The following is a 27,210-nucleotide window of genomic DNA, read 5'->3' as shown; positions in this document are numbered from 1 at the left end:
GAACAACTGCCCAGCCCAGCTCCTGCCATGTGCCCCAAACAACAGGTAGAGGCATGAAGCTGGGTATCAGCTTCGAACCCAAAGCAGCATGTGTATTGATTCTGTAGGAATGATAGCTGTGAATGGACCTGATGGGTGGGTGGGGTGGAGGAGGGCTCCCCTCATAGCTCAGTTGCCTCCTCTAAAAGCGAACCTCTCAGGAGAAGCTGCTGCTGCCAGCACTAGTTCATTTTGCACTGACAAGGCTGTCCCAGTTTGTCTTTGGACTTTAGAGTACTGTATCCTCCTATTCCCAGAGGCTTCCATGTGGGCTGGTTTATCTTTTTTATTTTTTTGTTTTGCTCCGTGTCTTGGGAGTTTCGTGCCAGTCTGAAGAGCTTTCTCTGCTTTGAGATTGTACCCACTCCCTTCTGGTTGGAGAGTGCTTTGATAGAAACCTTAGTTTGCTGTAAGTCTCTGTGTTTAGAAGAATGGCGCCTATATGGTACAGGTGACTGCCCAGCTGTGTCGGTCACCTTCCCTGAGTCAGGTGCTCCATCTGTTAGCTCCCTGTGAATGCTTGGGTGTGTTTGAATGTCTTCCACACTGTGGGACTGTCTGCCTTCCGGGCGTACACGGGTGCTTGCTGACCGAGTTTCCTGGCACTGGTGAACCTGGAGAGGAAGGGCCTGGCTTTTTCACTGCCGGCCCTTTCTTTCCTTCTCACATCACCTCTCCCTGCTCATGAACTCTCCCTGAGTCACTCCAGCTAACAACCAGGGGAGGAGGGGAGGACCACTCTGGCTTTGCTCCTGGAGAATGCAGCCGGTCAGGCCTCATCAGCCATACCCTCTTTCCTCTTCTGGATGTTCGAGGGCTTGAAGTTCTCCCGAAGGCCCTAGACTGGCTGTGATGTACACCAGGCACCAATCCGTTATGAACACCTCAGCCTGCTCTGCCTTCCTCTAGGGAAGTTGGGGTCTCTGGGGATGTTATGTACAGATAGGACAGGACTGAAGGAAGGGAGGGGGAAGGGTTCTGACACCTTTCTGCTCTTGCCTTCCTGCTTCAGTTTCTTCTCTGTAAAATGAGACTAATGTTAGAGTTTCCCACACGGGGTTGCTGGGAGGTTAGTGAGCTAGTATAGATGGAGTTTTTAGAAAAGCAGTTGGCTCATGGGAAACACCTTGTGAGTTTCAGCGCCGCTTGCTGCACACCCACAGGAAACAGTTGAGTAGGCAGTGTCTGCGGGGAAATGAAAATGAGCCCAAACACACAGGCTCTGCAGGTCCCGCGAGGACAGGTATGAGGCCCGAGGATGGAAGGGCTTTCTTGATTTTGTGGAGTTGATGATCTGTGGTGGGACATAGCTGGATGATCTGACCTGTGGGGGATCCTAGACATGTGTCACAGGAGAAGGGACAGGCTAGGCTCCTTTGGGCTGGAGCAGGGCTTGATGGCTGGCTGGGAGGTAGCGTGAGTACTGTTTGTCTGTCACTCGTATTAGGGCACTGGGTCCCTCCAGTGTGGAGCTAGATCCAGGTTTCAAAATGCTGAGAGGTGGCTGCCAGAGGATGGGTCAGCTTGCCTGGGAAGTGAAACTGGAGGTGGAAGAGGTAATTGGAAGGTGGTCGAATAGTAAGGACTTGAAGGGAAACCTACATGTAAGTGAAGAGCCTGGCCTTCAACTCCTTCATCTCCTCAGTGCTGGGATTAGGAAGCCCAGCTTACATTAATTTTTAAAGCCTTTATAGACTCTTTTAAAGAAAAAAAAAAAAGTGTGTGTGTGTGTGTGTGTGTGTGTGTGTGTGTGTGTGTACAGGCATATGGAGGTCAGGGACAGATAAAGGGAGTTGGATCTCTTCTTTTATCACAGGGTCTGGGGATCAAACGCAGGTTCTGAGGCATGGCAGTAGGTGTCTACTCAGCTGAGCCATCTCTCTGGTCCCTTCCTTTTTTCCTGTGAGACAGACTTGTGGTATAACCCAGGATGTCCTACAACTGACTTTTCCATAGCCCAGGCCAACTTTGATTTCAGTGCATTCCTCCTGCTTCAGCCTCCCAAGTGTCAAGATTACAGCACTGGCTGGGACACTCTGCTGCTTTTTCCCATTTATTTATTTTTAGGTTTATTAGCTACCTGAAGGAATATATTCTGTTTATAATCATGCAGATAATTTGTATTTTTGTTGTAACTGACACTTGCCGACTCCTTGCCCACCTGCTCCAGAGACTCGTTCTATGCAGACAAAGGGACCCAGAGGGTCTGCAGCACACACTGGCACCTCAGCTAACTGGGTCAGGAGCCTAGTGCCCAGCTCTGGGCACTCCCTCCCTCTAGGAGTCCTAAAGGGTTAATGCCTGTGGCCAGCTGACCTGGGGAGGGTGGGGACTGGGGACAGGTAGTGAGATCTGATCTGCCTTGGTTGGTGACTTTCAGGACCAAGTGAACTCACCTGTCAGCAGGGTTGGGGCTGTGAATCAGCACTGCCTGGGAAGATTGCTGAGGTGTGACCATGTCCTCTCCCTAAACCAGTCTTTTGAGGAAAAAGTGAGGTGTACTGAGAGTTTACAGTGTGGGTCCTTCTCCTGGGCCTTGCCTTAGTGGGTGGTTCTTGCTCTCTTCTGGCAGGATGTCCTGCTGTCTGAGGAGATTGTCTGACCTGCTGGAGCCCATGCTGCTCTTGGGATCCTGCTCTGCTCAAGCCGTTGCTAAGTTTCTCAATAGTCAGGGATGGAATCCGACTTGAGCAGGGCAAACCATGGAGACATTGGGATGTTTCCAGTTGACACTGCACTGGTAATTCATTTGATGGCTTCCACCTGAGGTGTAGTGGGTTTGCAGAGAATGGTAGAGGTTCATGTTGGGGAGGGCCACAGCGGGTGACTCCAACCCTTCCCTTCCCCATGGGCTCTGGCCTTTTTGCAGGGACCAGGAACCAGTACAGGAACCAACAATCCTGGGTGTTTCTGTGGTTTTTGAAAAATAAGGGTTAATTAGCTAGTGCTTTTATTTTCTGGATTGAAAATAGTTTGAATAAGTTGGATATGATAGCACACACCTGTATTCCTAGGGCAGCTAAGACAAAGGAATATTATTTTTTATGAGTATTTTCCTGTGTGTACCCCTGTGCACCACATGTATGTCTGGTGCCCAAGGAGACAATGAGCTTCTAACATGGATACTGGGAGTCGGACCTGGGTCCTTTGCAAGAACAACAAGTGCTCTTAGCCAGCGCTCCAGCCCCAGGTTTAATTTATTTTCTAATTTGGATTTTTTTGAAAAAAAGGTTTCTGTGTGTAGCCCTGGCTGTCCTGGACCTCAGATCTGCCTCTGCCTTCTGAGTGATGGGATTAAAAGGCGTGTGCCACCACTACCGGGCAATCTAGTTAAATTTTAATTATGTGAATATGTAAATGTCTGAGTGTAGCAGAGTTCTGTATCTATGGAGGCCAGGATCCCCTTAAATGGATTTACAAGCGGTTGTGTATCGCCTGATGTGGGTGCTAAGAACAAACCTGGGTCCTCTGCAAGTGTTCCTAACTGCTGAGCCATCTCTCCAGGCCTATGTTGGGTTTTTAGACAGGATCTCTTCCTAACCTATATGGTCCTGGAACTCACTGTAAGTCACATTGTTCTAGAACCTATGGGATCCTTTAAGTGCTGGAAATATGGGTGTGTGCTGTCATGCCCTTCCTGCCCCTGAATTTTTTAAGGGTCTGCACGTGTTTGTGGGCTTGTACAATGACCACTTCCTGCCTTGATCTGCTTTAAATGACTGCACTTGAGGCTACCTCACAGACCAAGTGTCTAAGGACAAGGTTGGAGCCCCATTAGAGGTCCTCTGGTGCTAAGGGTCATGGCTTTTCAGAACACTCACCAAACCGAGTCATTTATTGTTCCCTTGTCATCAGTTCCAGCAGAAATTGGGAAGAAGAGAAGCTGAGTTCTGACCTGTCCTCCTAGAGGCTGGAGGTGGTAGCAGGGATGTAGGCATCTGGCACAGTGGTGTCACAGTGGGCTCCCTCTTGTTGGAATTAGGAATCTCCCCTTATGCCTTTGTGACTCTAGGTACTGTCCACAAGTTGACCTTTAGTTAGAAATTGATTTAGACTTCCCCAGTGTGTAGTGGACACCTTAGCCAACTGTGTATTCAGCTACAGAAGATCCACTGGATCTCTGTCCTTTACCCCTGCGCTTGCTGATGATCTATCCCAACTCCTGGAGGCCGTGTCTGGAATAGAAACCATGGGATGGGAGCCCGCTCCCTGGCCCTGGGAATGTGGAGGTGCACTGTGAACCCTTGCTGAAGCTTGTCATTTGGCCTTTTGAGGGTTTTCGGTGAGAAGACTGAAACTTTAATGCTTTAAATGTCCTGGCTGAGAAGAGCAGACCCTTGGGGCAGCTGCAGAGAGTGTTCCTTGTCCAAAGCCTGCTTAGCTGCGTTTCCTGCCTTAGGAGTGAGTCCCGTGCTGTATGTGCTGCAGTTTCCTTGTCTTCTGTTGGCCTGTGTGCCTGAGCACTGCTTATATAACAGGTAGGTGTGTGTCCTGGAGAAGCAGTGTGTATTGGAGGCAGTGGCTTATGCCTCAGTGGGATGCAGCTCACACAGGCATTACCGAAGACTACTCTGCAGGCTGTATACCTAGAAGTACCCTGCAGATCTCTGCACACGGGGGATAGGCTCTGGCTTTGGGGGAGGGCCAATGCTCATCTCTGCATTGGGGCACCTAATCTGTGTATGGCTCCTTGGAGAGGCCTTTCTTGTTGCTATGCATGACTCACTTCACTGGTAGTATGAAGAGTCCACAGTGATAGTCCTATAGCAAAAGAGGGAGGAGTTATTGGAGCATCTTTGAAAGGTGAGGGAGGCCTAGGAGGGCCCTGTCCTGAGATGGCTATCCTTTTTTGGAGCAGGTGAACCCAGAGCTTTGTTGTCAGCTTCAGAGGCCATTCTGCACGGGCCTCTGCTAGCTATCCCTCTGCACACATTGATAGATCACTTAGTTGAGTGGGAACATGCAGGCTGTACACCCACAGTGGGTCTGGAGTGGACATTTCTAGGTGGTGGGCACCACAGAGACAGAGGAACATTGAGATGAAAAGGAGATGAAAAGTGCCTATGCCTCGGCCTCTGTCTGCAGGACTAAGGGACACAGGCTGACTGGTTAAGGGATTAGGTTTTTATCCCCAGGCGAATTCTATTTGAACCAAGTAAACAGCATAGAGTTACTTACCTTGGGCCACTTGCCAAACTGGAAATATCTTGGATCTGGTGCTCTTTTCTTTGGGTTGCTGTTGACTGTGGAAGATTTTGACCCTATTCCATTGCAGAGTAGGAAGAACAGCTTATTTTTCAGAACGGCAAATAAGGAAAAGAATGAAAGTATCTTAGAGTGTCTGTTTCCAGCCATCTCCTGGGAGGAACGCTTTTATAGACACCAGGCAGCCTTGCCAGCTGTGGCTAACTTTCCGTCCATAGTGTGCCTCAAGGAGAAGGCCAGGGCTGTCCTTGCCCCTACGGCTCTGGCCTGCCTCTCTCGTGTTCTGCCTGGGCCCCCTGCCATGGGGCAGGCCTTGGTGTTCTTCGTTCTGGCTTTCCTGCAGTTTGTTTGTAAGAATGTTGTGGTCGGAGGTCAGCATGGTGCTGAATGTGCCCTTTAAAGGCAGTTGACAAATCATCCTTTGGACCCATGTTAAAGTGGGTTTGTACTAGTAAGGTCTGTGTGAAAGCATCCTAGCTCTGACCTGTAGCATCCACACAGGAACATGCTCAAGTTGTATGATCTGTCCTAGACTTCCTGTGGAAAATGTCTTACCAGTTCTCTGGTGTGCTGCCAGCCATCCCTGCAACTCTGTCTTCAGTGGCAGAAAACTGAGCAGCCGAAGCCCTCAGTGTCTCCTAGGATAGCTGACGAAGGCCCCAGAGTGCAGAGTCTCTCTCTCACACCTCCTGGTTTGCCCTCCTGCCCACCTGTCTTCCATGGCTGACTGCTGCTCTGGCAGCAAGGCCTGCCCCGCTGCTACCCACCTGGAAGGAATCTGAAGTGAGCAGGAACTGGGTGGCAGGGCTGTGAACAACAGCAGGACTTAGGGAAGGTTTATACACAGTGGGCAGAAGTGAGGTTTCTTAAACTTGGCTTCCATCAGAAACTGGTATCTAAAGTTTTGTAATTCCAAATCAGAAACTTAGCCCTTTATTAATAGCTCAAGCAGATGAGCGGAGTGGTATGGGCGCACGTCTCTTTAACCCCAGTGCTAGGGGGGCAGAGGCAGGTGGATCTCTGAGTTTCAGGTTAGCCTGATCTACAGAGTGAGTTCCAGGACAGCCAGGGCTACACAGAGAAACCCTGTCTGGAAAACCAAAAAAAAAAAAAAAAAAAAAAAAAAAAGGAAGGAAGGAAAGAAACTAAGCTGGTCAGACTCAAGATCCCACTGTTCTCTTTTATTCCCCAAAGTATCTTAAGCCTCTCCCTTTAATAAGCTCATTTTCCATTCTCTGTTCTATCATTGAGTACTGAACTTGCCCAGGAGACTGTGGCAGTGCACCTGATGGTGAGCCCCCAGGACCTGCCACCTGCAGGGTGCTGAGGATTAACACAGAGAACGGGACCAGGAACAGAGAGGTCAGAGGCAGAGCCCACCCTGGCACCCAAAGCCCTGCAACTACTGCAGCCTCTACCTCCTCCTCCTCCTCTTCCTGTTCCTGTTCCTCTTCTTTCTCTTCTTCCTCTTCCTTTTTTCTTTTTCCTTTTTTTTTTTTTTTTTTTTTTTTTTTTTGTAAAACTGCCTCTTTGTCAGCTTTCACTTCTTGTGTAGGCAGGTCCCAAGCTAATATTTATCCTGCCCCCTCCAAAAAAAATTTAAAAAATGCTGGCGTGGGGAGCATTTACAAGGACTTTATTAATTGCTGAAAGGGAACTACTGCCTTAAACTGAGGCAGTTGTGCCTGACTTTTGATTAGCATTTGTTAACAGATGGAATTGTTGTGGTCTCTCTTGTAAAGGCTTCTTCTTCATGTGGATATATATTGTCTGTTGTGGCGGGCTCAGACCTAGATTTAGACCAGGAACACTGGGAGCTTTTGTGATGCATATATCCAGGCATGCTTTTTTTAAAAATATGATTTATTAATTTTTATTTTATGTACATTGGTGTTTTGCCTGCATGTGTGTCTGTGAGGTAGTTTGGTCCCTGGAACTGGAGTTACAGACAGTTGCAAGCTGCCATGTGGGTGTTGGGGATTGAACTCAGGTCCTCTGGAAGAACAGTCAGAATTCTTAACCACTGAGCCATCTTCCCAGCTCCCTAGGCATGCTCTTTTATGATTGGCAGGCTTTTCAGAAATGCAGACTTTTATACTAGGAGCCCCCAACTTTATATGAGTTGTCACTTTAAAACCTGGGAGGACCTCCTCCCTCTGAGTGTGATGGAGGTGACCACAGATCTGAAGGATGGGGGTTGGTTTTGAACTCCTTTATTGTGTAGTAAAGCTAGCCACAGCTGGCTTCCCTCTAGTGCACACCCTTCACGTGGCAATTCCCTGGACTTTCCGAATGGGTGGGTGTGAGGCTGTGAAATGCCTCCTGGAAGGCAGGAAGGAGCCAGGAGCTTGGCATCCAGGGCACTTCCACTTTGAGCAGCTCCTGCTTTCTCTAGGCACTCAGAATAGGAAGGTGAGTGAGGGTGGGCTGGTATGGTCTGAGATTGAGAGATGGGTTCTGTCCTCAAGAGCACGAAGGGGGTTGCCAGTGATAGTACATGTGGAGCTGAGAGCAGTAGTAAGGAAGTCAGTGGTGAGGCCTAGAGGCCAGAAAGTTAAGGACAGAGGTGACTGTCCTGGAGGCTCGAGCCCCTCCCCCACATCTTCTCAGTCTCTCCAGTTCTTGATGTGACAGGTTCTGGGCTAAGCTCTGTCTGGACTCTCCTGACCTTGTTAAGACCCTAGGACTTCTTCCTCTCTGGTCAGCTGATTCCATTTTCTTGCAAGCCTCTTGCTCTTTTCCCTTGCCCTTGCCCTTGCTGCTCTGGCCTTTGGCCAACACTCTGAGCTCTTTCTGTAACTTGAGGCAGCGTACACAGCTGGCCACTGTCTATCCCCTTGGGCATCAACCTGGGTATAAAACTCCTGTTGGGTTGTATTCTATGGAGTACACTAGGGGACTCTACCCAGATGTCCAGGATGGCAGCATTGAGTCAAAGAACACTGTAGAATTGGCCGATTGCACAGAAGTTTGCAGTCTAAATACAGATTTTCAAATGAATTTCCATTTGTTTACACTTTAGACAAAATGCAGACCACTTTACATGTATTCATTCTGGCATGGTCTACTATAGAATCTAGTGATTTGTGCCTATAGTAGACTCACATGTGACCCTGCACTAGGCATTTACAGGAAACACACGCACATATGCATATATACACACACACACACACACACACATATATATTGCATACAAGAATGAGGAAACACTGTGCCCAGTGTACTGTGGCCTGCCTGCCTACTTCTGTCAGCATAAAGGTTCATGTTTCAGCTTCATAGCCAAGGCAGAGCAGCAAGAGTTGCTTCTAAGGGACAAGCATTCCTTAATCATCTTTGCAATGGGTTTTGTCTGCAACTCCCATCACTATAGCTGTGTTCTAATTCTCTTGTTTCTAAGTGCTGATTGCACGGATGTTCCAGTCTGCTGGTTCCAGTCTTTATTTGACTGGAATGCATCTGATATTAAGGATTCTACAATAGTCTTAGAGATGGCTGCTAGTCTCACAGAATGGCTGAAATGTTTTGTGCACGTTTGGATCTGCATGCCAGGTATAGCATGCTATTCTGTGAAAGGCTGTGAGTGACCTCTGGCCTGTGCCTGACCATTCCGAATTAGCACCTGCATGCAGCTGGATTGCAAGTGGCTGTATCCTAGTCCTATTCAAGATAACGGCATTATCCAACTGGCTCCCAGACCAGAACCTGGTGCTGTATGAGTCTAGGCCTCTGGCACTCACAAGTGACTGAGTGGAAAGGGGGTCTGTTTATGTCTTTAGTTATAAAACCAAGTTGGGCCTTTTGCTTGACCCTGAGAAGCACTGCGGGAGTAAGGCTGCTTCCCCACCTTAGAGTCTTGTTATGATGAGGTCTAGACTGCCCTCAGACTTGAGATCCTCTTGGCTCTCCTTCGTAAATACTGAAATTGTCATATGCCCTCTATACCTGGCCCGTGTAGAGCTTCTTGACCCATATAGGCCTGTGCATTCCCAGGAGAAGCAGGCTTAGGGTTCTTGTCTCTTTTCTCCTCTAACCTAGAAAGAGGAGCCACCTTGTTATGTATCTGAGCCTTGGAGAATGTTTGGGTAGACAAGCAGACGGCCTGTCTTCAGTGTTTAGCTGAAGTTAGTGATAGAGCAGCATAAATAACCTGGCTGTGACCCACAGAAGCAACACTGTTTTGGTTTTTTTTTTTTTTTTTTTTGGTTTGTGTGTGATGCCAGAGATGCAGTGAGACACCTTGTGCATGTTGGCAAGCGTTGTCACTGAGCTACAACCCAGCCTGAAATGATGTTTTTGTGTATGTGTTCATACGCTAAAGACTTAATGCCTAGAAGGGGTGCATCTTTTACGTCTAGCATTGGGTATTTCCTGTCAGAAGACAACAATATACAACACGATTTTGTGTATGGGTGACCACTTTGTAGCTAACGTCTGTGGGCACTGGAGACTTCTTAGTGGAAAACCCCAGCAGCTTTGATCCTTTGGAGGCAGTGGGTACTGAGTGTTAGTACCTTGCACTGTAATGTTGTCGCTGTGTCCTGCCCAGGTTTGCCATCTCAGCAGCCAACAGAGGCTCCAGTGCAGCAGGAATTCAAGGAACAGCAAGCCATAGTCCCTAGTGTGAAGAAAATGCTGGGGACCTGGTATAACAGTTTTTCTCCAGAGCCAGAGGAGTGCCAAACAGCACTTCCTCCTCCTCGACACAGAAAACCTCTTTGTAGAGGTGGAGGTTTTGGAGGGGTGTGCATTGAGGGGACATGGCCCTTTCCTGCTATGCCAGTTGTCCAAAGTCTGCAGCTATTCTGAGTGGAGCAGGGAGGAGAAAAGGAAGAAGTGACTGACCAGGTCCCCTCCTCTCTCAGTGAGTGGCATGGGGGTCTGTTTGGACTCTGGATTACCAGGGCGAAGCTGGAGTCCTCCAGGTGCTATTTCCTCAGAGGTGACCTTCCCAGCCTCCTTTGGAGGCTGAACACAGACAAAGCTATGCTGATAAACAATTCGATGACTCACAGGCCTGTGGTTCCAGGTGAGGTTGCTTGGATACCGGTACTGATCTTGCTGTTGGGTTGTTTGGCCTTAAGGAGGGTTGGTAGTCCCAGGCTGCAGCCACAAGTAAGCTTTCTTTATCTGTTCAAACCTGGACTTTCTGAAAATGAGCTTTAACATTTTACCAAATACAGCAGCAATCCTTTCCTATTCTCCCACTCCCGTTCCCAGCCTCACTTACTGCTGTCTGCCATCTGCTGGCAACCAAGGTCTGAAACTGTTAAAAAGAAAATTCTAAAAGTTGTTTAAACCGTGTGCATTCTGAGTAATGTGGCAAAGCCTCTGTTGTTCCTTCATGCCCACCTCAGGGCTGAGTCCCTTTGTCCTGGCTCTACAGTGTGTTTACCACTCACTCAGTCAACAAGGAAGGTCCTTAATTTAATAATCCAGGAAGAGTTATGCTGAACTTGCTGTGGTCTCTGCAGTCCCGCCCCTTCGCTCTACAGCACAGCGAGGAAGTTGCAGCCCTGAGTGGCATAGGTGGAAGAAAGTGATATAGCAGGGTGCTTGGGGTGTCACCCTGCAGGCAGAGGGGACTAGTTAGTTCTTCAGACCTCCCCTCCTTTAAAATGTCAGCATGTATCTGAGCACGTGGACTGTCATTTCAGGAAACTCCCACCACTTAGAGTTGAACCTCACATCCCCTTTTGCCTCAGCACACATTTGGGATCTGAAAGGCTCTGTTTTTAGACATCACATGCACCACTGTCAAAGGGATTTTACTCAACACAGTGGTATTGCTCAACTGCAGTCCTGTCTCTGAGGTCTGCTCGTGAGTAATGCTCCTGAATATGTGTGTAAATGACAGGCTTTTATTTAATTTTTCGTTCCATGTAGCTCCTTCTACTTGTTTCCTTGCCCTGACCCCTGGAGGGCATGGTCAGTAACAGAATCACAGTCTGTTGGCATCTGGCTTGCCCTGAACATAGCACTGAGAGGGTCTGATCGGGGCTCATCTTGTGGGTTTTATATTAAAAGCTGTAACATCTTCCTTCAGCCGGCCTGGGTTCCAGGAGCTTCTCTGTTTAGAAGCTTGCTGCAGTTTCCATGGCAGCCAGAGCTCCATTCTGACTCTAGTGGCCCGAAGCAGCAAATCTGCCAGTGCTGGAAACCTTTAGAAAAAAGGGAGGAGAAACCTCTCATTGCCAGTTAATTAAAAAACAGATCCCTTCTGTTCAGCTGATAGTGCAGATCGAAGAAACATACAGACCCAGGTAAGGAAGCCACGCCACAGAGAACCCTTTCTTTGGGGGCTGCTTGTCTTATTTTCACTGTGATTTTGCACTCGAGTAGTTTTTTGTTATGAGCCTTCAAATGCTGGCTGCCAGCTTGATCCCCTTGACATTTGGGTTTTAGTAGAAAACGTAGAGGGAGTCTGTTTACAAAGTATTTTCATCTCTAATCCCAGCACTCAGGAAGGTGAAAGCAGGAAGGTGTCGAGTTCAAGGTCACCCTTACTTAGAGAGTTTGAGGCCACTCTGGGCCCTGTGAGACCCTGCTCAAAAAACAAAAAACAAACAAACAAACAAACAAAAACAACCAAAAGCACAACAACAACAAAATAGTTGTCCTGCCCAAACCCCCTCCGGAGAGTAACACTAGAGAACCCAGTGTGGGACCAGCTAGGCCTCAGAACAAAACAGCGTAAAAATGTTTTTCATTTAAAATCCCCATGTCTCCCCTCGAGTCCTTTGTTTGAGACAGAATCTTCTATGTAGTCCAGGTTAGCCTGTAGCTCATGGCTGTTCTCTTGCCCAGCGTCTCTAGTGCTGATGGCAAGCATAAGTCACTCTGCCCAGCTCTTTGTTGTTGTTGCTTTTGGTTGACAGTGTTATCCAGGCTGACCTCGGACTGTGGGCTCAAGTGATCCTTCTGCCTCAGTCTCCCATGTGGTTGGTGTGCACTGCTGTGTGCAGTATGTCCTTCACATTGTAAAAAACAGAGTAATGGATACTTTGATTTGATTCCATATTAAAGGTGTTTTCTGTCTGTGCATAGTGCGATATGTCTATGACCTCAGCGCTCAGGAGGTAGAGGCAGATCTCTGAGTTCAAGGCCTGCCTGGTCTTATAACATAGGTTCCAGGCCAGCCAGGGCTACACAATGAAGCCCTGTTAATAGTAATAGCACATATGTAGTGTTGTGTTACTCACCACTGGGGTTTACCTGTTTGACTCAGATTCAGTGGCATTTCCTTTTAAGCTGGCACCTTGTTTGTGTCTAGTGTGGCAGGCAGTTCTGGCATCTAGGCTTGCCCAGCTGCTTTGTGTAGGCCAACTAAGAAGGGGCTTCTGAGCATTGAAAGCAGTTGGCAGAGAGAGACCTCAGCAGATATGTGACCTGGGGTGGACCTTGTATGGACAGCTTAAAGCAGATAACTGCTGGAGAGCCACAGGGGCTCTTTGAAGGGCCTTTGGAAGCCAGTGCAGAAGGGGGAGGCAGAAGCAGGGGACAGTATAATGGACATCGTATTCTCAGGGTTCTGACGGTGAGAGTGGATCTACAGTGTGAGGGGAAAGTAACCGGCCCAGGTAAGAAGCTTCGTTCTGGGGCCGTTCAAGTGTTAGAAGGGCAGAGGTGGGAGTTCTTACAGGATTCGGAGTGAACTGAAAATCAGAGTTCAGCAGAGCCCGAACCCTTGGGTAACTCCACTCAAGATTTTGGCCTCAGTGTATATTGGGGGTTGTCTTGTTAGTACTAGCAACCTTCATGATCACCATCCCTGTCCTTTGTGTGATTTAAAGGCCAGGAAGATCCATGAGAAACTAAAGTTGAAGAGGCCAGTAGTTCTTGCAGTCTAAGATTGATTCCCTGTGTAGGGTATCTGTGTGTCAGTGTGTCTCTGTGTGTGTGTGTGTTTATGCGTGTTTATGGCTCTTGTGTGCTATGTTGGTAAAGCTGTGGACTCTTGCAAGTGTGCACAACCATGTCAGAGCTGAGTTGGTGCCGTGGCTTGCTGCTTGAGGGACAGGACAGGACAGGTGTTATGGAAAGGGGCTGAGCTTCTTGCCTCCACCTGACTCTTAAGCTAGTGCTTGCTTTTTACCCCATCAGTTCATCCCAGCCATCTCCATGCAGGGACTAGTGCTGGTAGTCCAGCTGCAGGCTGTTTTCCTAAGACTCTGTTCATAGATATCTGGGCCAGGCTGTGCTGTACTCCATGCCCCAAAGGCCCTGGGAATTCCCAGTAGTCTCTTGCAGCTCTCTTGGCAATTCTGATGTTTTCCTTTGTAGATGGGAAAGTTGCTTCCAGAAATGGTGTGCCAGCCATGTAAACACAGCACCTGTGAGTTACATTCGTGGTCTGCAAATCGGCTTGGAGGCCTTGCAGTATCCAGTTGGTGCTGAGACAGCTTCACTTTAGTTTAGGTCCTTGGATCCTATGGTAGTCATGTTCTCTGTCAGCTGCTGGGGTCTTGCAGTACATCCTAGATATATGCCCACTAGTTGATGATACAGGAATCAGGAGCTACTGACAAACAGGCTGAGAGAAACTGAGGGATTCTGTTGTGGGGGGTCCTGGGTGGTGGGCACCAGGCTAGAGGAAGAACCCTTAGTTGTACCTGAGACATCCTGACTGGGCAGGGTCAAGAGGGTCTGGGTGGTCCCCATACCACTTCTGCAGACCTTGACACTGGTACTCTGTTGTTCTGGCTTCCTGAAGCTGTAACAATGGTGCCTCCTGTTGCACCCTTCCAGGGCTGGGATTCCAGGTACCCACCACCCTTCCCTGTCTACATAAACAGTTTATGTGGAGGGTGTGACAGCTTCTCTAGATGAACTAATGAATTCTAGTGTGTGTTTGTCTTGAAGTTTACTTTCATTGCAGTGTGCCAATTTCTTAACAAAAGTAAAAATTTAATCATCTTGATGAGTCACTGGTATTGACACACTGGTTTCTGCTTCTTGTCTAGTGAAAGAGAATTGTATCTTTGGGTTCTGTGATTGTTTTCTTCTCCTCCTCACTAAATGGGAGACCTCAGGCTGGCCTTAAACTTGCAGCAGTTCTCCTGCCTCAGCTTCCCAAATACTGGAATTACGAGTATTACCATCACTCCTGGCAAGAGGGAGGGATTTCAGAATTTCTAAGCATTCATTCCTGGCAATGTCCAGTGCACAGTTTACCATTGCCAGGTCTCCAACCCTTCTTACTCATTTACTTTTACTCTTCTTGTTGTTTTCAGACAGGTTCTCATGTACCAGAAGCTGGCCTTGAACCCCTTTTCCTTTTGCTCAGCCTCCCAAATGTTGTTACTTCTTGTTTTTGAGGCAGGGTCTTGGTAAGTTGCCTGGGCTGGTGTCCTTACTCTGTAGCCTAAGCAAGCCTTGCACATGCAATCCTCCTGCCTCAGCCTGCTGCATAGGTAGAAAGACAGGCTCAGCTCTTTACTCTCTGTCTTCTTATCTAGAAGGCCTCGGAGTCATGGTTGGTTCCTTTCTCAAGCTCATTTCCTGCCGCTTAGCAGTTTGCATTTAACAGTTCTCTATGTCTTGATGTGAACTCTGGCTAGCCCACAACTCACCATGTAGACTGGGCTGGCCTCCAGTTTGTCATAATCCTCTTGTTTCGGTCTGCTGGGTGCTGGCATGTGTGCCATATTTGACTTCCTCCACAGTTCATTAAGTCTCCTACTGGAAGACATCTTGGTTGCTTCCAGATTAACAACCAGGGTTATGTGTTAGTGTTTGTGTGCAGGGTTTTGGGGTCAAGCACATGCAACATGTGAACTGAATTCTGGATTGCAGGGTGATATGTTTAGTTCAGACTGGGTCCTATATCTGCACCCTTTTCATCCCACCAGCAGTGACTGAGCAAGGCTGTACCACATCTCACTAGTGCTTGGTGTTTGGATTTGGGCAATTCTGGCAGGTGTGTAGAGACCTGGCACTTAGGTGACACATGAAGGACCTTTTTTTCATAACTTTGCATGCTTTCATATATCTGTGTCTTTTGACCTCTCTTTTAGGATCCTTGACTAATTTTTTGGGTTTGTTTTTAATTTTTGAGACAATCTCATGTCATGTAGCCCAGGCTGGCTTTGAACTCAATACCCAGCCTAGGCCAATCCTGAACTACTCTCTGACCCTCCCTGGTTTTTTAGCCCACATGTTAGGGCTCCAGACTTTTGCAACCATGCCTGGCCCTCAGCCTGTCTCTAATCAGGCTGTCTTCTTAGCATGTGTTTTGGATAACTGTCTTTTGCCAGCTGTGTTCTTTGCAAATCCTTATTCCTAGTCTGTGGCTTATCTTCTCATTCTCTTAATACAGCATCAAATTCATTGCTTACGTGCTGTCCAGTAAAAAACAGGCTTGCTGTGTGCTGTATTTCATTTGTACCATGGACACTTCAGACTGCCTGGGTTCAACTGATCTTTTTAATTCTTGGTCCACTCATTGATATTCTTTGCTGTCTGCTGCCTGCCATTGGTCCAGTTTTACTGGTTTGTGGTGTTTCTGATCATCTGGAGAGAGGTGCTAGTGGGGACCAGGAAGCTGTGAACATCATGTAAGTGAATATCATTCAGGGCTGTTTGTGGTTCCATTACTACCTAGTACTACACTGTGATCTCTGTCAGATTGCCCCAGCAACTTTCTGGATTTACGTTGATGTGAAAAAGGCAGGTGGTTACTCCCTCTCCATACTTAACTTTGAACTTTGAATTTTGATCCCCCACATCAGGGTAGCAATTTGGTAAGGTCCTTTCTCTATGTTCCTCAAAAATCCAGACTTCCACCTGCTCTTGAGAGTAGCTGATAACAGTACTTAGAAGGCTATGCCACAGGGTGAATAGGGATAGAATCACCATATTTTAAAGATATTTTCAACTTACAAGGCTCATTGAGCGACTACACTTTTAAATTAAAGAGCATCTCCTGCACTCCTGGTGTTCTGAGGGTGTGGTACCTCAATTTATGCCTGTATATACATGTGAATGTGGGTGCTACGACAAGCTAGTCAGCCCTGAGCACTTGTTGGCCACATGGAGTCAGAACACACAGTTTGCACGTGTGAGGATATGTGTGACGAGCTATGGCCAGGCTGAGGGCCTCATTGACCTTGACAGCACTGGTGAGTGAACGTAGCCATTTCCACCTGTGGAGCTGGGAAGTGGCTCAGAAGTGCAGGGCCTGCCCTCTTCCAGGGTTGGAACCCACAAATTGCCAGGTGATCATGGTAGCCCATTTGTCACCTCAGCTCTTGGAAAGCAGAGACAGGGATCCCTGAGTAGACAAATTGGCGAGAGACTAAGAAAGAAACCCAAACCCAATGTTAATCACTGGCTTCCACTTGTATATGCAACACACATGCGTACACACACAGACACACCTTCTACCATGCACACACACACACACACACACACACATGTGCCTAGAAAACATACCCCAGAACTTTGAGCCAAGCTTGGGTACGGATCAGAGCTGCTGTGCAGCCACTTTTCCACAGCAGCTTGAAGGAAGTCACATGTTTTGGCATCAGTCACTCACATTAGAAACAGGACAATAGAGGAAGTTGTTGGTTGGAACAATCGTCGATGCATTTGTCTGAGTACATCTGCAGACTTTTCACCAAGTGTGCAACTTGCTGGAGCAGGCTCCAAGGGAAGCATTCTTTGCTGTACTGGAGGAAAGCTGTCCTGGGTATGTCACAGGTTGCTTAATAGAAGATGCCAGAAGAAGCCACAGTTGCTCTTATGCTGTTCCCTTCAAGTTCTCAGGTGTGCAGAGCTGCCTTGCTATGAGCAGATGCAGCTGGTCCCTCTGCCCTTGCTTCCTGCATGCCATCATCCTTTAGCTTGGGCACTTTACACTGTGTCTCTCAGAGGAAGCTTTTGCATGTGACTACGTAGTGTTCTCTCCAGGGATGGCATCGGAGCAGCTCCTTCCAAGGAGCAGCTGTCCTGCACTAGGAGATAACGCTTTGGACATTGCCTTTTGGGCAGTGAACCTACTTTTATGATACTTGATTCTCTCCTGAAATGTGCTGGTTTGAGTGCTGGGTGCTAGGCCTCTCTCTGGTCAGGAGTCAGGGCTCCACCTTGCTTGCTTCTTCAAGCTTCTTTCCTTTTCTTTTTTGGGGCTCTGATGGGGAATACCAGAGATGGCATAGGGAGCCCACAAGGGAAGAATTTCCACCCCACAAGGTCTTTGTGCCCAGGAAAGGCATAGCAAGGACCTAAGTCCCAACAAGGAGCTATGCTTGATTGAGTTCAGATGGAGAGGTCTTGAAAGAAATCTAGGATTGCCTTGTCTCCAGGGAAACGAATGAGCAAGCCAGCCAGCCAGGTATCTCTGGGATTCAGAAGCTCTGCCATTCAAGTCTGCGAATGGTGAGCAGATTGTTAACTTGGCTAGTCTCTTTTTGTCTATTCACAGACAAAAGCATTAGACACATTGAAATACAAAAAGTCAGTGGCCTCAGGTATATGAAGAGGGTCATAAAACGTCTGAGGGAGCAGGCAACATTATTAGCTTTCAACTGTTCACTGACCAAGGAAGAAGGAATCTTGCTAACAGAGACGTGGCAAGTGGAGTTAAGACTGAGCAGGAAAAGTTTGGAGAGTCCTCAAGGGCTTTCCTCAGAGAAGACTTGAAAGAAAACCAAAGATTAGACTATAGCGGACAACAGTTCTCCAAAACACAAGTGGAATCCAGTCCAGATTATAAAAGGACTCCCCCCGCCCCCCGAGCTCATCAGGCTGCTTTTAAAGTCCATATGCTCATAATGAGCATCGGTCTGGCGGTTCCTCAGAAAATTGGACATAGTACTACTGGAGGATCCAGCAATACCTCTCCTGGGCATATATCCAGAAGATGTCCCAACCGGTAAGAAGGACACATGCTCCACTATGTTCATAGCAGCCTTATTTATAATAGCCAGAACCTGGAAAGAACCCAGATGCCCCTCAACAGAGGAATGGATACAGAAAATGTGGTACATTTACACAATGGAGTACTACTCAGCTATTAAAAAGAATGAATTTATGAAATTCATAGCCAAATGGATGGACCTGGAGGGCATCATCCTGAGTGAGGTAACACAATCACAAAGGAATTCACACAATATGTACTCACTGATAAGTGGATATTAGCCCAAAACTTAGGATACCCAAGATATAAGATACAGTTTGCTAAACACATGAAACTCAAGAAGAATGAAGACTGAAGTGTGGACACTATGCCCCTCCTTAGAATTGGGAACAGAACACCCATGGAAGGAGTTACAGAAACAAAGTTTGGAGCTGTGACGAAAGGATGGACCATCTAGAGACTGCCATATCCAGAGATCCATCCCATGATCAGCATCCAAACGCTGACACCATTGCATTCACTAGCAAGATTTTGCTGAAAGGACCCAGACATAGCGGTCTCTTGTGAGACTATGCCGGGGCCTGGCAAACACAGAAGTGGATGCTCACAGTCAGCTAGTGAATGGATCACAGGGCCCCCAATGGAGGAGCTGGAGAAAGTACCCAAGGAGCTGAAGGGATCCTCAACCCTATGGGTGCAACAACATTATGAACTAACCAGTACCCCGGAGCTCTTGACTCTAGCTGCATATGTATCAAAAGATGGCCTAGTCGACCATCACTGGAAAGAGAGGCCCGTTGGACATGCAAACTTTATATGCCCCAGTACAGGGGAACGCCAGGGCCAAAAAAATGGGAATGGGTGGGTAGGGAAGTAGGGGGGAGGGTATGGGGGACTTTTGGGATAGCATTGGAAATGTAATTGAGGAAAAGATGTAATAAAAAAATATATAACTCTTAGAGGGTTAGATAGATGCTTTGTGGTGGGTTGTGCTGTGGGTTGGCTGTGCCTGGGACTTAGTTTACAGACTGAGACATGTTCAGTAGGCCTGCTCGTTCAGGACATCTGGAAGGTGCTCATGGCATTTGCCTATGTCAGATCTACTGTCTGTTCATCTGGACCACGTGAGCGGCAGGTACCCAACCCAGCACACACACACACACACACACACACACACACACACACACACACTCACTCACACTATCCACAAGGATCCCAGAGAGGCGAGACCTAGGATGAGGGGGCTGGTTGCCTTTCACCAGACATGGCTGTTCTAGAATTCTGGAGTGTGACAGTAGTCAGGACAGGCCCCAGGTGTCCTTCCTGCTACTGCTCTTAGGTGGTACATCATCATTCATTGAACCCCACTGGCCTTCTGATGTGTGGCCAGTTTCAGTGTGAGCAGCAGGAGGACCAAGTTAGGGAAGTGAGTTCCTAGTGCATCATGAGGGACTGCTCAACAGCTGGCTTGTGTGTTATCCCATCCAGCCCAGCAGTTACAACAGTATTGGCAGGAGCAGAGCCCACGGTCCTAACTGGGAAGGAGTCTCGGAAGGTTGGTGTGTCTTGAGCTGGTATAGAGAGGCAGGAAGCATAGTAGGGCTGTACGGTGTAAACTTCCAGGGAGCAAAAGCAGCTACAATAGGCCTCTCTGATCCCAGAGCTGGACTGGACTGAGCCCCTTCAAAGATGGCAGCACTGTTCCAGGTAAATTGTGCAGCTCAATGCCAGGTTTTTCTGAGATAATGGGTGCTGAGACTGCCTGGACCTGTGTTCTCATCTGCGCACCCTGCACAAATTCTGAGTCTTTGAATAGTGAGTCCCCAGAGTCTGTCCATCTCCCTTCCCCACTCCCGTTTGATGTCTGTTTCTTTTTGCACTCCCCTGGTCCTTGTGCCACCATGCATTGATCTAACCAGGTAAGGCAGAGGTGTGTGTAGTTCCATAGGCTTGGTGCTAGCTGTGACCAGAAACTGCACACTACTGTGCAGTGGTTTGCTGGATACTCGCTGTTCTTACTTGGCCTTCTCTTCCTTGTAAGCTGCGATAAATCCCCAGTCTGAGAAGTGTAGTGTTGCTGTGGAGACTGAGCTTTAGTTGAGAGCATCACATCTTCAGAGCCAGCAAATGGCTTGATGGCATGTGGTTTCCAGCTCTGTCTTGTGCAGCCTGGGATAACACATCAACAATGGTGATATGGTCAGGTCGGGTGGGAATTGGAAGCCCAGAAGCTGTTTGGATGGAGCAACAAAAAAACCTACTCTATTGTGAGATTCCTAAGGCTAGTTGACCTGTCTGTCTCCAGGGCATAGGTCAGCACCTGTAATCTCAGAAAAGCCTAGTGAGATCTAGCCTGGAGTCCTAGTTCTGCTGGACTGGTCAACAGGTTTTGCATTTTAAACGCATTGTTAAAGACAAACAACCCAGCAAGCCTTGAGGTGGAAATGCATGCCTAGCACACATTTAACCCCAGCTCTTGGAAGGCAGACTCGGGCAGATCTCTGAGTTCCAGGCCTGGTTTATAGAAGGAGTTCCAGGATAGCCAGGACTATACAAAGAAACCCTGTTTAGAAAAACAAAAAACAAAATAAAACAACAACAACAAAAAACCCTCAAAACCAACAACTAAATAGACGTACAACAGAGGCTATCTGTGACTTTACAAGAAAGTTGGCCATACTTGGTTTGGAGTTGATTAAGATTTCTCATGCTGTGAGTGGAAATCAGGTGATGGCTTCTCCTTCTACCTTTTGGGTCCCAAGGATATCAGGTTGTGCTCTCTGAGCCAACTAGCTGGCCCAGGCTCAACCATCTTACAGAAACCCTTGGACCAGCATTACTCAGCCTTGGGGCTGATGGCTGGGTGCTGCAAACTGCCACAGAGTGTGGGAGTGTCCCTGGCCAGTAGATACCCTGGTACATTGTGACTGGAATGGGCTGCCTAGAATGATTTGCACACCTGTATATTGGAGGTTAATTTTTGTCTTACTTTATTTTTGTTTTGTTGAGGTAAGGCCTTATGTAGCCCAAGCTTGCTATGTAACCAAGGACAACCTTGAGCTCCACCCTGCAAAGAGCTGATACTATAAGCATGTACCACCGCTTGGTTTCAGATTTACTGCCTCATTTTACTGTTGCTGCAGAGCCAAGTCTTAGCAATGCATTTCAGGCACACCGTCTCTGAGGCTGAGCAGCAGTGGGTCAAAGGCCACTGAGCAGAGCTGAATGCTTTGGTGTTTGTAGTTATGTATCTAGGGCTGCTTGCAAAATAATCACTGTTGTTCTGTCCAACACCAGCTGATCTGTTTTTGCTTCACAAACTTCATGGACACATGTCCTGAAAATGTCCCTGTCACAAAGAGCCCTGTTTGACATAAGACTGGCAGGTTGACATGAATAAAGCAAGCCATGGTGTTTTCTCTCGACAGTGACGGGACAAAAGTCGAGATCAAGAGTAGCAAGCTGGGGTAACGTTAGGGTCAGTTTCCTCACCGCTGTTAAGTATGTGTTGCAAGTGGCTCCTGATAAAATCTTGGAAATGTTATAAAGTGGGTAAATAGGGTTTTTTTTGTTTTATTTTTAATTATATGTATTAATATCCATGTAAGGTTATGTGCACATGAGTGCTAGTGTCCTAAGAGGTAAGAGGTGTTGAATCCCCTGAAGTGTTATAGGAAGTTGTAATCTGCCCAACAGTTGCTGGGAACTGAACTTGGGTCCTCTGGCAGGAAGGCCTCTCGACTGCTGAGTGGTCTCGCTATCTCTATAGTCCTTGACTGAGGTTTATATGGAAGAGGGGATAGTTAAGGGGGAGATTGCAGATGAGGGCTACAGTGTGGAGTTGCAGTGATACTGGGGACAGAGAATCGTTGTAGCTAGCTGAGACTGCTGAATCTCTGTTCTGGGAGTGAAGTGGGGGTGGGTCTGAGGAGTGGGTTATAGTTGCAACCAAAGAACAAAGTGAGTGGGAGTGGGTGGGAAGAGTTGAACGCGGTGCTCTGGGAAACCTCCTTCTGGTGGGCTGTCCTGAGCCTGCCCAGAGGGCTGCTGAGAGGAGGACTAAGTGGTGCTCACCCCAAGCTTCCTGCCCATCCTAGAAGGGGAGGGGAGGAGGGGCTAGCTAGAACTCACCTTTACTAATAAGATAGTACTAGAAATACTTTATCCAAAGCAGTCATTGAGAAACGTTTGGTAAGTTGTCAGCCTACAGACCCAACTTCATATCCAATGGGAATACTTTTTGTAGCCCTTCAAATGGAACCCAGCATCTGGAGGTCCAGCTCTCAAAGAGGTTGGGGTGGTACACGTGCGCATGCCCACACTGGTTTGAGTCAAGGTCTTGCTGTGTAGTCAGGCAGACCTGGAACTCAAGATCCTCCTGCCTCTATCTCCCTGGTGCTGGCCTAACATCTGTGTGCCACCATATTGATGTTTGGATCCTTTCTAAGAGGACACACCCAGTTATCACTGGGAATTGATGCATTACCATTGTGTGTGTCTAAGTAGAGATAAGCTAGTCACAGAAACTGGAATGGAACAGACTTCAAGACAGGGCTCTTGTGTTGAAGCCCCTGGTAATGCCACACTTAGGCAAGGTATCTCTGCTGCTAGAAGTTAACAGTGTGGCATGTGTGTGTATGCAGGGTCTTTTAACTTTCATTTGTTTATCACTGTGTTTTCTAATCTAGATAGGTCAAGGGCTACTTCCCAAGCTGCTGTTGAATTCCATGCTGAGACCCAGCCTCGGCATAGATTTTTGAACTTGCCTGTGAAGCAGTGGGGCTGGTATCCTTGCACTGTCTAGCTTGCCTCTTCCACTTCTTAAAAAAAAAAAAAATTTATTTATGTACATTGGTGTTTTGCCTGCATGTATGTCTGTGTAAGGGTGCCGGATGCCCTGGAACTGCAGTTACAGATAGTTGTGAATTGCCATGTGGGCATTGAACCTGGGTCCTCAGGAAGAGCAGCCAGTTCTAACCACTGAGCCATCATCTCTCCAGGCCTTCTCTTCTATTTTTATTGTACATTTGCAGGCAGTGTCTCATGAATCCTCTTGTGGGTCTGTCAGTTGTTCTCCCAGCTTCCCTTTCTTCCTTTGTACTCTGTTTTCATGATATTGGTGGGCCAAGCAGGACAGTCCTGATGCTTCTTGTCAACAGGAATACCTGACTGACACAGAGGTGCCAGTGTATCAGTGTTAGCTAGAGAGTGAGCATTATTTCCTGTCCACTTCCCTTCTGACTGCACTTTGTAACGCTGCCTCAGGTATAATTCTCAGGAGCTTGAGTGCTGTTGGTGATGAGCAGGCTCCGGGGGGTCGAGTGGCAGCTGTGGTGGACAGAGACCACCCCTGACTGCAGCTTGTCTTTGCTCTCTTGCAGATCCTCTAGCCGCTCGATGGGGAGTCACAGAAGACCGCCTGTGTGTGTCAGATCCCCACCTCTCTGTAGCAAGAGAAGTAACTACAGCGCCTTCACAGTCATGATGATGAAACTGGTATTAACTGAGTGGCCCTTATGGATTTTTAACTCTAACTCACAGTGAGCCAGCAAGCCATATGTTTACAGTTCAACCAAAAACCCTTCGTGTTGCTGCACTTCTTGTGAGAGGTTGAGACGCCTGTTGGTACAGAGTGGAATACAAGAGTTACTTGCCGTGGAACGCACCTGCAGCAGAGCGAGAAGACGTCTTAATTTATCATTGGAGAGAGATGATAGTATTATTTATATAGGTAGAATAAATATATATATAAATATATATATTTTGGTGGTAATGAAAATGGCTCCGCAGAATGCCGACTCGGAATCTATGCAAGTACAAGAGCTGCCTGTGCCCCTGCCAGACCCTCAGAAACCCAGAGACCCAGAGGCGGAGACCCAAGAGGAGACCACAAGCGAGGGGTCCATAGACAGAATCCCCACACGCCTATGGGTCATGCATGGGGCAGTGATGTTTGGCAGGGAATTTTGTTACGCGATGGAGACAGCACTGGTTACACCTATACTGTTACAGATAGGTAAGTCAGCACGGTGGGCCTGGCAACCGCTGAGTGTGCAGCTTTAGTCACAGCTGCTGAAACTCAGGGTCCTGGGGAGCACTGCCATGGGCCCTTGTCCTCTGTGACAGTTTTCTCCTGTTAACCTGGTTCAGGGTTTGTTCCTTCCTGTGGTTTGGACATTGCATTGCAGGTCTTTATGGCAGGGCACTTGAGAAAAGCTGGTTCTGGCCATGGTGGGCACACTGACTGTGGAGGTCTCTGGCTGGACCCCCATGGCAAGCCATCCTGTGTCACACTTGAATTTCTCACCTATGGAATGAGGCTGAATGTAATTCCACCCCAAAGGTTCTGCAACCTCCCTGGTTGCCACTAGAGTGGGGTTGTTCCCAAAGTTTGTCAGAATCTTTGGTTTTCTCTGTAGGCACGGGGAGTTTTAAAAACTTAATTCTTCAGCTCTGAAGCTTCTAAGCAACTAGACAAAGGGCCACTCAATTTAGAAACATCAGTTTTGTTCTAGATGTTCATGGAATTAGGATTAATAGTGTAAAAATCTGTCCACTTTGGTTGTTTTCGCAGTATTTCTTGCCAGAAAATTACTGTATCCTTCCTTGCCTGATGAGAGCTAGCTAACCCTGATGTGCTGATGTTAGTCATCTCAGCGTGTGGACTGCCCTCCCCTGTGAGGTCATCACCACTTCTTCCATCACACTGGGATGTGGCTTTGGCCTCAGCACACAGGTCTCTGTGGGAGCAGGCTTATGACACTGCCTCGTTGCCTCACACACTGCTCTGTGGCCCAAGTTAGGAAAGTAGCTAGCATGGGTCTCATTCTGGGGTTCCATTATGAATTCTGGCAAACTAGCTTTGGGAATTAGACCTTAATCTTTACCCTGAGCTTCCAAAACCAGTTCTCAGAAGGCCTGGAAGGTGGCCAGAGGGCTTATGGCGCAGGTGCACCGGGGGCTCTCCTGGAGGGTAAGCAGGTGCTGAGCTTGACCGTGAGCAGCTGCTCATCCCTTATGGGGCCTGTCATTTGAAGGCACTGGGGCAGACAGGACACCACATCTGTCCTTAGATGCCTCAGCCTCAGAGAGGTGGGATGAATAACATGAAGCACCAGCACCACGCCCCCAGTCATTTTGGAGGTGCCCCGAGGGAAAGAAACATAGACCATCTTGAGGATTGAAGATACTGACTTCTGGGGAAAGGGTACAAGACAGCAGGGCCAGAGGAGAGGAGAGTCATGCTATGGTCACAGAAGTCAGCTTGTCTAGTGAGAGAGTGTGGGGGAAAGAGGCATCAGGCTTACTTAGTGTTTATTTTGTCCTGTCAAAGCCTTCTGAGAACTGGCTTCCATCCAGATCTTGTAGCAGATCTGGAGCCAGAATGGCCTTCTATGTTGGTCTGCCTCTTTTGTTATAGCAACAGTGATGTGATTGACAGTCCCAAGCTTCTGAGACCCAGGAGCCACAGCTGCCTGGAACCTACACACTTCATGGGCTATACTGTTGCCACGTAACCTTTGGCACTTTTTATTGTTTGTTTTTAAATATTACATGAGGTTGTGTAATTTTACTTAATTTGAGGGTAATAAATATTTTACCATGTACATCTCCCAAGTAGCGGGGATTATAGGCTGAACTACTAGTCCCTCAGTGACCCCATCTTACTAGAAGTTGCTGTGATTTCTTGGAGATATCTACGTGACAATGAGGGCTCCAACCAAGAGCCAGCAAAGCAAGGCCCAAGGTTTTAAAAGTTAAGAGCTTGTGACAAACCAGTCCTGCCAGTGCTTGGTGAGAAGTTAGGTGACAGACCTTTTCCCATCTGAGCTTTGCCGTGACCACAGCCTCGGTCAAGACCTGCAGTTCAGTTGTTGAGAGACCTTGAGCCAAACTACTGAGCTGAACATCAGGTTCCTGACTCATAGAAATTGTGAGATGACAAATGCTGTAAGCCACTCTGCCTTGTTCCCCTTGTCATACAGCAATAGGAAGCTGATATGTGGGCTCTTGGTGTTCTGTTTGAAGTTTTATGGCTTCACTTTATAAACCCTTTATGATTTAGAACATAGTGTTTTCCTGTTACCTGAGTATATCTATCTTTTTTCCCTTTTTTAAAAAAATTTTTTGAGACAGTGTTTCTCCATGTAACCCTGGCTGTCCTGGAACTTACTGTGTAGACCAGGCTATCCTCAGAGATCCACCTGCTTCTGCCTCCCCAGTACTGGGATTGAAGCCATGTGCCACCACTGCCTTGCTGTATATTCATCTTTCTAAAAAGTGTCAGATTGCTTTAAAATTTTCACTTACATTGATTGACTGACTGACTGACTGACTGATTGATTGGTTGTAGTTCTGTACTTGGTCAGAGGACAACTTCCAGTAATCAGTTCTCTCCCACTGTGTGTGTGGGGTCTTTGGAATCGAACTCAGGTCATCGTGTTTGGCAACAATTCCCTTTACCTACTGAGCCATCTTACTGGCCCTCAGAGTGATTTCAAAGGACAGGTGTTTATTGACAAATACCTCTTCATAAAGTCTGTCTATGGTTTGTGGTAGGAAGCCTGCCCTTTCTTTTTCAAATGTTCAATTTCCCATAGAAAACTTCCTGTGTGGAAGGCAGCAGGCAGAAGCTAGTGAGCAGAGTATCGCTCAGGTTCAAACCTCTGACGCCAGTGGGCCTGATGGATGGCTCAGTCCAGGAGCAGCAGTCAGACAAGGATCTGCAGGCTCGCCCTTCGGCAGTGTCCCTGGTCGTCCTGTGAGTGCATGCCTCTCAGTGAGTTGTCCTTGTTGTTACACTGTTGCCTGCAAAGCTGGTCAGTGAGCCTCCGTGGTGGGTGCAGAAAGGCTGTCAAGTGCTGCTTACCAACTTCTTTCTGGCTGTCACCAGCCATGTGGCAGGATGCCTCCCTTGTCCCTCTGATGTACCAACAAGTTTCGAAGCCTGTGTTCCCTGTGCCTTACATTGTTTGTTGGCACAGGGCTGGCTGGGACCTGTTAGCACGGAGAAGCCAATGTCCTCTAAGGGGTTGCCTCAGTATCCTCCGCCCTTGATAATAATGTCTGGTTGTTCTGAGCCTGGTTTTCCCCATGGTGGCCCCAACGAA

At 47.8% G+C, this 27,210-nt stretch overlaps 1 protein-coding gene across 4 annotated transcripts in view; it reads left to right on the top strand.

Moving 5' to 3' along the window:
- Slc45a4 (solute carrier family 45 member 4) overlaps nucleotides 1–27,210 on the top strand; it is a 67,950-nt gene that overhangs the window by 15,789 nt on the left and 24,951 nt on the right. For 3 of the 4 annotated variants that reach the window (XM_021184010.2, XM_029469805.1, XM_029469804.1), the window contains one exon: nucleotides 23,482–24,116. In XM_021184010.2, coding sequence (XP_021039669.1) covers nucleotides 23,873–24,116 — 244 coding nt within the window. In that variant the 5' untranslated portion in view covers nucleotides 23,482–23,872. Of the gene's footprint in view, nucleotides 1–9,773; nucleotides 10,357–23,481; nucleotides 24,117–27,210 lie in introns of those variants that run through there. The other variant, XM_021184011.2, reaches the window with a different exon arrangement.

Source organism: Mus caroli, chromosome 15 (assembly GCF_900094665.2).
Source record: "Mus caroli chromosome 15, CAROLI_EIJ_v1.1, whole genome shotgun sequence".
NCBI lineage: Eukaryota > Metazoa > Chordata > Mammalia > Rodentia > Muridae > Mus > Mus caroli.
The sequence above is the reverse complement of the archived record's forward strand: the minus strand, read 5'-3'. Positions and strand labels throughout refer to the sequence as shown.